Here is a 13,591-nt window from a genome sequence, read left to right as displayed (position 1 = left end):
TGACTAAACGTGTCTTGATGACTAAACGTGTCTTGATGACTAAAAGTGTCTTGATGACTAAACGTGTCTTGATGACTAAACGTGTCTTGATGGCTAAACGTGTCTTGACTAAACGTGTCTTGATGGCTAAACGTGTCTTGATGGCTAAACGTGTCTTGATGACTAAAAATGTCTTGATGACCAAACGTGTCTTGATGACCAAACGTGTCTTGATTTCTCTCTTCATTTTCCTTTCTTGATAAATCATAATCTCTGACTACGATTCCACCTGGAAATAGATCTCAGTATCTCCTATAAAGTTCTCCACAACAGAAACACCACATCTGCATGTTTTATAAAGTTCTTTAGTTTAATACACACAGTCTTTCTGATCTTTCATACATACATTATCAAAAATATCAATGTAAACATTAAGATCTACAGACCAAGGTTTAACAAATGAGCAAAATAAGCAGACAAAACGTAGTATTTTAGTCAAGAGTTAAAGTGTTAATGTTCCAACTCTGCAGTGGCTCCTTGCTGTAGAGCTGATGCAATTCTCAGAGCTTCCTCCAGCGTCATCTGTTCACTGAGCTGCAGGAAAGAACCCAGAGAAGATTCATTTTATATATATATATATATTATATATAAAAAACACCACAGGATATATACACACTTAACTGCTTTAAAAATACAATTCCTACGTGACTCAACATGTTTTTCACGACTGCTTCCGATCCTCAGGGTGGCTTTTGAAGTCTAATAGCTTTAATAGTGACCTTGATTAGGTGTGAACTGAACAACAGTTCTGTTTAAACTCTAAATAAAAGAACTTCACACTTTCAATATGAGTGAATGTAAGTGAGAAATACACCAATAATCCCATCATATTTCTTTTTCAGTTAGTTATCATGATTAAGCAGAAACAGAAAGAAACCAAATCTCTGCTTCATTGAGATCACACAATGTGGGTAGAAATGATGTGTCTGGTCAAATTAAATCTACACCATATCTAAAGAGTTAATAATATAAAAATGCCCAAAAACTTGCATCAAACTTAAAACTTTATCCAACCATAAGCAGACTTCAAAGAAGCTTTAAGCGCCGCCCGTCAAACTCATCATGCGATAAATAAAAAATTAGTCATTATGATATCAGTTGATCAGTTAATTGTATAATCATTCACTAGTGTGAAAAATATTATGAAGTTTATATTTTAAATAAATCTCAAAACATGAAAGTTTTTTTTTTAATCTTCCATTTTTCCGAAGTAAAAATCTTAATAATTCATCTAAAAGATCAGGATTATTCCTCTCGCTACTGAGAAGCTCATTACTGAGGAACGGCTCATAAAAACCTTCAGGTTTGAGTTAGATTTAAATGAACGACCCTTTAAACTGCTGTAACGTTTTTGTGTTCACTCTAAAATGAATTTCATGATTTTAACTCTAACTGCATCCAAATAATCGAGTTTTTGGCCTTATAATAGTGCAAATGCATGTATATTTAAATAAACTCATTTGCATATAAGTTTAAAAAAGATTAAAACTGCAAGTGTATCAGCAATGCAGTGGGAAAGTTTAATCGTGATATGTATTGCTCTGTTTGTTTGTTTGTTTGGCGTAATATTAGATATGCTAAGAAACAGGTCATTTCTCTTTGAAAACCACAACATATTTGCAACATGTGATGTAATTTTACCTCAACAGCAACTTGCTTTCCATTAGAAGTTGTCAGCAGAGTAACTGGATGTTGAAGCACTGCTTCCTGTTTGCTCTGTAAACACGTACAAATGCAGGATTATATATACATTAAGGATAGGCAATGGAAACCATGTGATTATAAATGATTATAAACACTAAGAGTGGGATTATAAATTGTTATAAACAGAGAGTGGGATTATAAATGATTATAAACAGAGAGTGGGATTATAAATGATTATAAACACCAGAGAGTGGGATTATAAATGATTATAAACACAGAACATGTGATTATAAACACTAAGAGTGTAATTATAAATTATTATAAACACAGAGTGTGATTATAAATGATTATAAACACAGAGTGTGATTATAAATGATTATAAACACCAGAGAGTGTGATTATAAATGATTATAAACAGAGAGTGGGATTATAAATGATTATAAACACCAGAGAGTGGGATTATAAATGATTATAAACAGAGAGTGGGATTATAAATGATTATAAACACCAGAGAGTGGGATTATAAATGCTTATAAACACCAGAGTGATTATAAATGATTATAAACACAGAGTGTGATTATAAATAATTATAAACATAGAGTATGTGATTATAAACAGTGTGTTTATAAATGATTATAAACACTAAGAGTGGGATTATAAATGATTATAAACACTAAGAGTGGGATTATAAATTGTTATAAACAGAGAGTGTGATTATAAATGATTATAAACACCAGAGAGTGTGATTATAAATGATTATAAACAGAGAGTGGGATTATAAATGATTATAAACACCAGAGAGTGGGATTATAAATGATTATAAACAGAGAGTGGGATTATAAATGATTATAAACACCAGAGAGTGGGATTATAAATGATTATAAACACAGAACATGTGATTATAAACACTAAGAGTGTAATTATAAATTATTATAAACACAGAGTGTGATTATAAATGATTATAAACACAGAGTGTGATTATAAATGATTATAAACACCAGAGAGTGTGATTATAAATGATTATAAACAGAGAGTGGGATTATAAATGATTATAAACACCAGAGAGTGGGATTATAAATGATTATAAACAGAGAGTGGGATTATAAATGATTATAAACACCAGAGAGTGGGATTATAAATGCTTATAAACACCAGAGTGATTATAAATGATTATAAACACAGAGTGTGATTATAAATAATTATAAACATAGAGTATGTGATTATAAACAGTGTGTTTATAAATGATTATAAACACTAAGAGTGGGATTATAAATGATTATAAACACTAAGAGTGGGATTATAAATGATTATAACAGAAATCTGCAACAGAAGGTGTTTCTTCTTCATCTGGTCCTTATAGAACTTATATAACAGGCCATAAAGGACCCATGACCACACCCACCTGTCCTTCTGTGCTGTCAGCTGTTAACGACTCACAAGCTGGGAGGGTGAGCATGTCACCATCCTGCGTTACCATGGTGATTGTATTGGCAACCACCTGTAAACAGAATCAGAACGAAAGAATCAGAACGTTCTTTATCGCCTTTAAGTATGTTTTCACGTACGAGGAATTTGTTCTAGTACAGAACAAATACAGTAATGACACGTTTTTACAAACAAGGATCTTAATGCAACCCAAACTTCATGTTTGACTTCGCTTTTAACCGTGACGTATAAATGTGAATTCAAACCTGACGATCGTCGTCCTGTGTGACGACGGTGACCTGCTCCTGTGCTGAGAGGTCAGAGGTCGTATCTGAGTAATGTGAAGTACCGTTCATGCAGGGATCATCAATGGCTTCTGGGTGAACAAGAAAAAGTCCATTAGAAATCTGTGATCCATTTATTAAACACATACGTCATTTAGACCGCCGCTGTTTACTGAGCTTGAGCCGGAAATTCTGGCTCAAGCTCAAGCTGATTGGCTGATGATGACCTTGTTATTTTAGCTATATAACACATATGCACTTACACTATACACTACAAAGTCTAGCATCGAGTGTATGAACAATAAAAGTGTAGTATTGTCTCAAACGAAACGTAAGCATACGCCGAGGAAGGTGTGGCCTAATGGTTAGAGAGTCTGACTCCTAACCCTAAGGTCGTGGGTTCGAGTCTCGGGCCGGCAATACAATGACTGAGGTGCCCCCCCACTGCTCCAGGTGTGTGTGTGTGTGTGTGTGTTCACTGCTGTGTGTGTGTGTGTGTGTGTTTGTGTTCACTGCTGTGTGTGTGTTCACTGCTGTGTGTGTGTGTGTGTTCACTGCTGTGTGTGTGTGTGTTCACTGCTGTGTGTGTTCACTGCTGTGTGTCTGTGTGTGTGTTCACTGCTGTGTGTGTGTGTGTTCACTGCTGTGTGTGTGTGTTCACTGCTGTGTGTCTGTGTGTGTGTGTATGTTCACTGCTGTGTGTGTGTGTGTGTGTGTGTGTTCACTGCTGTGTGTGTGTGTGTGTGTTCACTGCTGTGTGTGTGTGTGTGTTCACTGCTGTGTGTGTGTGTGTTCACTGCTGTGTGTGTGTGTGTGTGTGTGTGTGTGTGTGTGTGTTCACTGCTGTGTGTGTGTGTTCACTGCTGTGTGTGTGTGTGTGCACTTTGGATGGGTTAAATGCAGAGAATGAATTTTGAGTGTGTGTCACCGTACTTAGCCGTAAGTCACTTTCACTTTTCACTTGAATTACATCAAATGCACATAATAAGATGGCACTAGTTTAGCAGAATACAGAGAATTTGTAAAATGCTGGGGGAAAAAATAAAAATCACACTGAGCTAAATTCAAATACATTTCTAAGAGGTCTTGTGCAAATTTTCTCTCATCACCGGTTGTGCCCGGTAGCTCCGCCCCTCTTCTGTTACATAAGCAAAGCTGCAACAGAGTGCTGGACTTGAATAAAGTGCATCATCCAGGTACGTAAGAGGCACTACTTTAATAAAGGGCATAGAACAGCGTGACACACCGTAAAGCTGTAAAAATTGTGTTCAAATTCTCAAATACGACGTGATACTTTCGGACCTGCCGGAGGCTCGTAGTCCTCGTGCTCTTCCTCGATGGGCTCCGATTCGTTGTGTACCGTGCGCTTGTGCAGTGCCAGCGTTGAGATCTGCTTGTAGGTCTTCCCACAATGGCTGCATTCGTACGGTTTGCAGGGCGTGTGAACCACCTGATGTTTGTACAGACTCGAGTACTCGGTGAAGCGCTTGTCACAGCCAGGAATAGTGCAAACGTACGGCCTTTCGCCTGAGGACAAAAAGGAGGAAGAATATACGAAGATGAGGGAAGATGAGAATGGTGCAAGTTTTCTATATTTGAATGGAAAAGCTAGAATACCGGTGTGGATCCTGCTGTGGTTTTTGTAATTGGTCGCACTTGCGAAGGCCCGGTTGCAGCCTGGCTCGGAGCAGTGGTATGGCTTCTCCCCGGTGTGTGTGCGCATATGCACTTTGCAAATGTTAGAGGTCCGAAAAGATCGGCCGCAGCCTTCGTACGGACAAAGGAAGGGCTTTTCTCCTGAAAGGTCAAAGATCAGTTAAATTCCTTACTCTAATGCATGAGATAAATGTCAGTGGAATATCTCTTGATAAGAAAAGACGTCTACCAAAATACCATAAATGTAAATATATTGCCCCTTTACCACCGAGGCAGTTTGAGTGCAGGTTCGGAGCCTAATTTAGAACCAGTTCTTTCTTTTTCGACACCCAAAGCACCGGCTCTGAACCAGGAAAAGTGGTTCTTAAGTAGCACCAAAACGTCGCTGGTCTAGACTTAAGAACCGCTTGCGTCAGGGGCTGTGGGTGGGGCTGTGGGCGGGGCTACTGTTAGATAATGTACCTTAAGTATACTGATGTTTAATACACTTTTACTTTACCGCGATATGATCACTTATCAGCACACATGATAGTATGTAGCTACATGCTAAGGCTAACTTTTTTCTGTGTTAATGATAAAATAACGTTACGTACTTTCTCCATCACAACCTCCGTTTATACAGATTACACGGAGCCGCACGGACACGTCGGATTCGCCGCGTTTGGGTGTTAATGTAGGTTCACAAAGCCATGAGCATTAACAGTAAAGTAACATCTGACATTGTTGATGTTGTGTTTGTGTTTGTCGCTGCTGCACTAACGTCGCTGTGTAACGTGACACATATACAGTGACATCACACTCGGCTCTGTGACGCTCTCTAACTGATGTAAAGGCAAACCGGTTCTTAGAAGGTTCACCCCGGTGGAACCAATTGTGAACCAGGACCAGCACTAGCTCTGAACCAGCACCCGGTACTTTTTGGTGGAAAAGGGGTATAAACATATCAGAACACACACAGGATTAGATTCTAACTGGACTGCACTCATTGTACCCGTGTGGATTCGGATGTGCTTTTGGAGGTCTCCTGAGTTCTTGAAAGCTTTTTTGCAGCTGGCTTCTGTGCAGCCGTAGGGCTTTTCACCAGTGTGGGTCCTCATGTGGTTTTTCAACCCGTGTCCTAAATAACAACATGATTACAGCTTTAACCACAATGTATGATGGTCTGTCAAGATGATTATTAATAATATGATTATTATTATTAATTAAACTGATAATGAACTGATGATGCAGCAGGAACTGGAACACTCCGACTCTGAGTATGATATAGATCATAAACATACGTTTAGGTGTCTGAGTTATTAGTGTATGATTATAAATGATTATAAACACCAGAGAGTGGGATTATAAATGATTATAAAACACAGAGAGTGATTATAAATGATTATAAACACAGAAAGTGTGATTATAAATTATTATAAACACAGAAAGTGTGATTATAAATGATTATAAAACACAGAGAATGGGATTATGAATGATTATAAACACAGAAAGTGTGATTATAAATGATTATAAACACCAGAGAGTGGGATTATAAATGATTATAAAACACAGAGAGTGATTATAAATGATTATAAACACAGAAAGTGTGATTATAAATGATTATAAACACAGAGTGATTATAAATGATTATAAACACAGAGAGTGTGATTATAAATGATTATAAACACAGAGTGTGATTATAAATGATTATAAACACAGAAAGTGTGATTATAAATGATTATAAAACACAGAGAATGGGATTATGAATGATTATAAACACAGAAAGTGTGATTATAAATGATTATAAACACCAGAGAGTGGGATTATAAATGATTATAAAACACAGAGAGTGATTATAAATGATTATAAACACAGAAAGTGTGATTATAAATGATTATAAACACAGAGAGTGATTATAAATGATTATAAACACAGAAAGTGTGATTATAAATGATTATAAACACAGAGTGATTATATATGATTATAAATGATTATAAAACACAGAAAGTGTGATTATAAATGATTATAAACACAGAAAGTGTGATTATAAATTATTATAAACACAGAGACTGATTATAAATGATTATAAACACAGAGAGTGTGATTATAAATGATTATAAACACAGAAAGTGTGCTTATAAATGATTATAAACACAGAGAGTGATTATAAATGCTTATAAAACACAGAAAGTGTGATTATAAATGATTATAAACTCTGAGACCTTCTGTGCAGCCGTAGGGCTTTTCACCACTGCGTGTCCTCATGTGGTATAAAATAAAATATAAAACTGATTGCTAGGAGGAGCTGTGAATGAACTCAGGCTCCAAAATCTTCCCATTGGCTTGAACCATCAGAGCTAACTGATTCATTCATTTGTTAATATTGCTGAGAAATGCCAGATGATGATGGACCAATCCCACCAATAACGGTGTAGAGATGTGTCTCATTTTATTTATTTGAACATTTATCACTATTAAAACATTATACTTTTTATATTTACATGGTTTGTGCTTGTTTATAATGACATCTTCAGCAGAGAGTTCATCCTAAAAACTGTTACCTGTTGCAAACTTTTTTTCACAGCCGGGTTTGTCACAACAGTAGGGTTTGTCCCCCGTGTGCACTCTGGCATGGACCTGACGAAACACCAGCAGACTTTTAAACATAGGTTCAGTTAAGTGTGTTAGTGTGTTAGTGTGTAAACAGTGACGTACTACATAATACAGTCAGTTAATACTGCAGTGTAACACACTGTGTCATTGTGTTATAGGGAATTAATCAATGGTTCGTTTGTTACTGATTATTTTCTTGTAACAGGATTTTATAGCAAAGCAATTTATTCTGCTTATACACAGCACACACACAGATACACACACACACACATATACACACACACACACACACATAGACACACATACACACCCACACACAAAAGCACACACACATACAGACACACATACAGACACACACACACATACAGAGACACACACACACACACATATACAGAGACACACATACACATAGAGACATACACACATACAGAGAAACACACACACACACATACAGAGACACACACACACATACAGAGACACACACACACATACAGACACACACACACACATACAGACACACACACACACATACAGACACACACACACATACAAACACACACACACACATACAGACACACACACACACATACAGACACACACACACATACAGACACAGACACACATACAGACACACACACATACAGACACACACATACAGAGACACACACACACATACAGACACACAAACACACACACTCATACAGACACACACACAAACACACACACACATACAGACACACACATACAGACACACACACACATACAGACACACACACACACACACACATATACAGAGACACACACACACATACAGAGACATACACACATACAGAGAAACACACACACATACAGAGACACACACACATACAGACACACACACACACATACAGACACACACACACACATACAGACACACACACACACATACAGACACACACACACACATACAGACACACACACACACATACAGACACACACACACACACACACACACACATACAGACACACACACACACACACATACACACACATACAGACACACACACACACACACATACAGACACACACACACACACACATACAGACACACATACAGACACACACACATACAGACACACACATACAGAGACACACACACACATACAGACACACAAACACACACACTCATACAGACACACACACAAACACACACACACATACAGACACACACATACAGACACACACACACATACAGACACACACACACATACAGACACAGACACACACATACAGAGACACACACACACATATACAGAGACACACACACACATACAGAGACATACACACATACAGAGAAACACACACACATACAGAGACACACACACACATACAGACACACACACACACATACAGACACACACACACACATACAGACACACACACACACATACAGACACAGACACACACACATACAGACACACACACACACATACAGACACACACACATAGAGACACACACACACATACAGACACACACAAACACACACACACATACAGACACACACAAACACACACACACATACAGACACACACATACAGACACACACACACATACAGACACACACACAGACACACACACAGACACACACACAAACACACAGACACACAAATACAGACATAGACACACATATACAGTAGACACATACACAGACACAGACACACACACAAACACACAGACACACAAAGACACACACAAATACACACACACATACAGACACACAAAGACACACACAAATACACACGCACACAAATACACACACACATACAGACACACACATACAGACACACACATACAGACACACACATACAGACACACACACACATACAGACACACACACAAACACACACACACATACAGACACACACACACACACACACATACAGACACACACACACACACAGACACACACACACAGACACACACACAGACAGACACACACACCTTGAGGTGATATGCTGTAGTGTAAAGTTTGCCACATCCTTCATAGCTGCACTGAAACGATTTCTCCTCGAGCTGTTGCGCGCTGCGACGGCCATCCTGACTCGGAAAAACAATCTAAAATAGAAAAGGTTTTACATTTTAATTTTATTTGTTTTGTAGGCAGTGGGATTTGTGTAGCTACCATCACATACCTGCACAACATTTTCATTTGTGAGCAACCCAGTGTTTGTATAAAATTCCATTTCTTCTATCTGTAAAGTCCAATTGTAAAGGTTTCAATAAACACTGAGTTTATTCTTTGATCATTCTTTCATATGTTATTGTACACCTGTATACCTGTGTTACCTTAGCAGTGTACTGTTCCAACACCGTGACCGTCTCAGGGTCTGTGATTTCCTCCAGAGGAAGATCAGACACGGTGTCACTTTCCTGGATGGCCAGGATTGTATCTGGTGTGGACATCTGCAGCGGCTGCTGGATGAAGGCAGTGGAGCCGTCCTCTAGCTGCACTGCCTGGAGCGCAGGGGAATCGTACAACTCTGAAAACACCACACGGATCACGCTCACAATGCTGAGACAAAGGAGGATTTAATACCATAAAACAGGTTGTCTAAGTTCATCCGTCATGTTTCATTGTGAGACTTTGGCACTCTTGAGTTTTTTTAAATAGCCGGCGAATAATATATTCACTCTTTAACTCTGAAAAGTCTCAGAAAAGTCTGAATCAGTATAGAGGAAAATTCTCAAAGGTTCTGGCTTGTAAAAATTCAACACCTAAAAAAATGACTTTAGTAACATTTTAACATTTAGCAAAATTCAGACTAGGGCTGGGCGATACGGCTGAAAACTGTATCACGATATCAGTGTGTCATATCGGTCCATATCGATAATTATGGATCTTTTTTATGACCCATTTAAAAAAAGGACCAGGAGAAAAATCTATTAGATTTAAACCTTTTTATTTGAAACTTCACCTTCCTCTGATCAGAATCCCCTCAGTTATTAAGACAGAAACGTCACCAACCAGGAAACCTCCAATAATTATAATGTAAACATGAGTCTAAAGTCACAATGAACACTTAACTATTATCTCTTAACATTTAAGGTGAGAAATGAAAGAAAATGTAATAAATGCTTAATAAAGTGTAATAAAATAGTGCAAAGTGTTAAATATAAACAGAGAAAGCTGAGAATTTAGTGCAGGTTTAGTGTGAGGAAGTTCACTAGCTGTTCACCTTCTGGGGAATAAAGTGTGTAAAATATGTGCAGTGTTTAGTAAAGAGAAATAAACCTGAGGTAGACTGAGATACGTCTGTAATATAAAACACAGACCTGAGGTAGACTGAGATACGTCTGTAATATCTTTTCCTCTTTTATTTACAATTCTCTCGCTCGCTGCGGCTCATTTTCTGCTCATTTACCGGCAACGATGACGACGGAGACGACGATATGGCGCAACCAAACGTGATACTGTTACGCGATTGGCTGTTAGCGTGTCACTCCCTATGTTGCTAGGTTACCAGAGAGTGAGTGTCTTCATTAATGCTTCGCGACCTCTGTTGTCTACCGACGAAGAATACAAAATAGTGAACGTTTTATCGAACACATTTTTTATTGATACCGATCACGTGTCTATCGCGATACATATCGTTATCATTTTATCGCCCAGCCCTAATTCAGGCTCAGTGTTAGCATCTATCCATCCAGGAAAATTCAGACTTTGAACACCTTTAGGTATGTGATGTAAGTAAGCAGTGCTTCCATCTTCCAACTGCACAGCCTGTCCGGCCTCCAGCCTCAGACTCTCACTCGTCGCAGCACCTGACAGTCCACTAGGCTCCTCTACAAACAAGAAGAAAGGCAGAAATTGTATATAAGTGTATAATAATAAATATTAACAGAGTTAGACACAAATATTAAAGCATTAATGTTACATACACACCTCCATGATGTACATGCTGAATATAAGCAGTAGCCCCATCATCCAGCTGGAAAACCTGCCCCTCCAGTACACTCCCATCTTAAAAAACATTATTGGTTTAAAACACTCATTATGGTTCATTTTGCAAAGCGTAAAACGTATGACTTCAGTATTGCTACCTAAAGCTGACAATGCTTTGGTATCTTGAGCATTTCGCTGAATATAAGCAGTTGAGCCATCAGTGAGAGTCACAGCCTCCAAGCTGTCTATGTATTGATCGTCTATAAAATAAGCAGCAAATAAACTTGATGAAGTTAAAGCACACAAATCACAATCAGAATCATTGTGCTGAATTTTCACGACTAACCTGAAATGTCACCGAGGCACAAAGTGAAGTTCTGAGCATCACTTCGCCCATGTGTGAATTCTGCACCTCCCTGGTTTACTGTAGCCAGCAGCATGTTCCCACTGTGAGCGATCACTCATACAGCAGCACTGATACTGATAATGCAGCTGCCTACATCACATCCGAGACGAACGGGGCATCAGGAGAAACGGGGCAAGGCGGGTGGTTAATACTGAGGTTAATGTATACAGAGATAGAAATATGTTTTAATCAGTTTATTTAATTCATAAGTGGTAGAAAATGGATGAATGGATGGATGAATGGATGGATGGAAGTACCATACTGCTTAGCTATATGATCATCAGATAGACATACAGACTATATATACTGTATATACAGACAGACAGATAGACAGACATACAAACATATATATATATATATATATATATATATATATATATACAGACAGACAGACATAGATAGATAGATAGATAGATAGATAGATAGATAGATAGATAGATAGATAGATAGATAGATAGATAGATAGATAGATAGATACGCACAAACAAATACAGATACAGATAGAAGAAGAGGCAAATAGACAGGCACAAATACAGAAAGACAGACGGTCAGACAGACAGACAAACAGAGAGACAGACAGACAAACAGACAAAGCGAGACAGACAGACAGACGATCGGACAGAGAGAGACAGACAGACGATCGAACAGACGATCAGACAGACGGACAGACAGACAGACGGACAGACAGACGATCGAACAGACGATCAGACAGACGGACAGACAGACAGACGGACAGACAGACGATATGACAGACGGACAGACAGACGGACAGACAGACAGACATCTTGCTAAGACATGGGGACAACCCGTCAATGTGGATCAGCTTCGTGCTAAAACCACAACATTATAATATATTATAAATAAATATAATGTCTGTAGAAACATTAGCTCCAGTTACTAGTTACTGCTCTGAATAATAACATTAACACACTTCGTGCTGACCTTTAATCAGTCCGGAACATTTACTACAGTAATATTACTGTACAATAACACTGTAAACATCCAGCTGTAACTTCTCCTGTTAGTCACGTTAAACTGTGCCATGCACAAACTCTACTTCTTCTTTATGACGCCTCATCGTGCTTTATTAACTAATATGGGAGCAAAGAACGCCCCCTATAGGCTCGGAGGACGAGCACGCTGAGGTAAGAACTAGGTAAGAAAATACAAGAAGAAAAGAAGATAAACAATATTATATTTATCTATCTATCTATCTATCTATCTATCTATCTATCTATCTATCTATCTATCTATCTATCTATCTATCTGTTTGTTTATTTATTTGTTTATAAATAAATAAATATAAATAGATATATTATATATAGATATTTATTTATCTATTTAAATAGATAGATAGATAGATAGATAGATAGATAGATAGATAGATAGATAGATAGATAGATAGATAGATAGATAGATAATAAATAAATATAAGGTAGAGTTTTATTTTTATATGTTTGGAATATATAAATTATTTTTTATTATTTTTACATTTTAAAGTATAAACTAGTACAAATATTCTCATCCTTCTTTGAAGCTGTGGTGTAAATCTTTCTGTTTTTTATAAATACATTCTACCTTAATTTATGTTAACATTTATAAAACACTTGTGCTAAATTATA

General features: G+C 37.6%; 1 protein-coding gene across 3 annotated transcripts; it reads right to left on the bottom strand.

Moving 5' to 3' along the window:
* Window positions 1–328: 328 nt before the first annotated feature.
* znf143a (zinc finger protein 143a) lies at window positions 329–13,055 on the bottom strand. Of its 3 annotated transcripts, none has more exons than XM_027136563.2 (16): window positions 12,912–13,055; window positions 11,910–12,059; window positions 11,722–11,823; window positions 11,564–11,641; window positions 11,350–11,463; window positions 9,967–10,160; window positions 9,813–9,872; window positions 9,622–9,735; window positions 7,589–7,664; window positions 6,040–6,165; window positions 5,010–5,189; window positions 4,695–4,919; window positions 3,375–3,484; window positions 3,086–3,181; window positions 1,681–1,755; window positions 329–573 (listed from the first exon to the last, which is right to left on the bottom strand). In XM_027136563.2, exons 2-16 carry the CDS (start codon window positions 12,001–12,003, stop codon window positions 490–492), a joined length of 1,728 nt encoding a protein of 575 aa, XP_026992364.2. In that variant the 5' UTR covers window positions 12,004–12,059; window positions 12,912–13,055; the 3' UTR covers window positions 329–489. The 3 variants fall into 3 exon arrangements, with proteins under 3 accessions (XP_026992364.2, XP_026992365.2, XP_026992366.2); XM_027136564.2 differs by having other exon boundaries at window positions 11,910–12,120; window positions 12,912–13,045; XM_027136565.2 differs by lacking the exon at window positions 9,813–9,872.
* Between the last annotated feature and the right edge of the window lie 536 nt (window positions 13,056–13,591).

The sequence above is a fragment of the Tachysurus fulvidraco genome, chromosome 2 (genome assembly GCF_022655615.1).
Source record: "Tachysurus fulvidraco isolate hzauxx_2018 chromosome 2, HZAU_PFXX_2.0, whole genome shotgun sequence".
NCBI lineage: Eukaryota > Metazoa > Chordata > Actinopteri > Siluriformes > Bagridae > Tachysurus > Tachysurus fulvidraco.
This window is presented reverse-complemented; position numbering and strand designations above follow the sequence as displayed.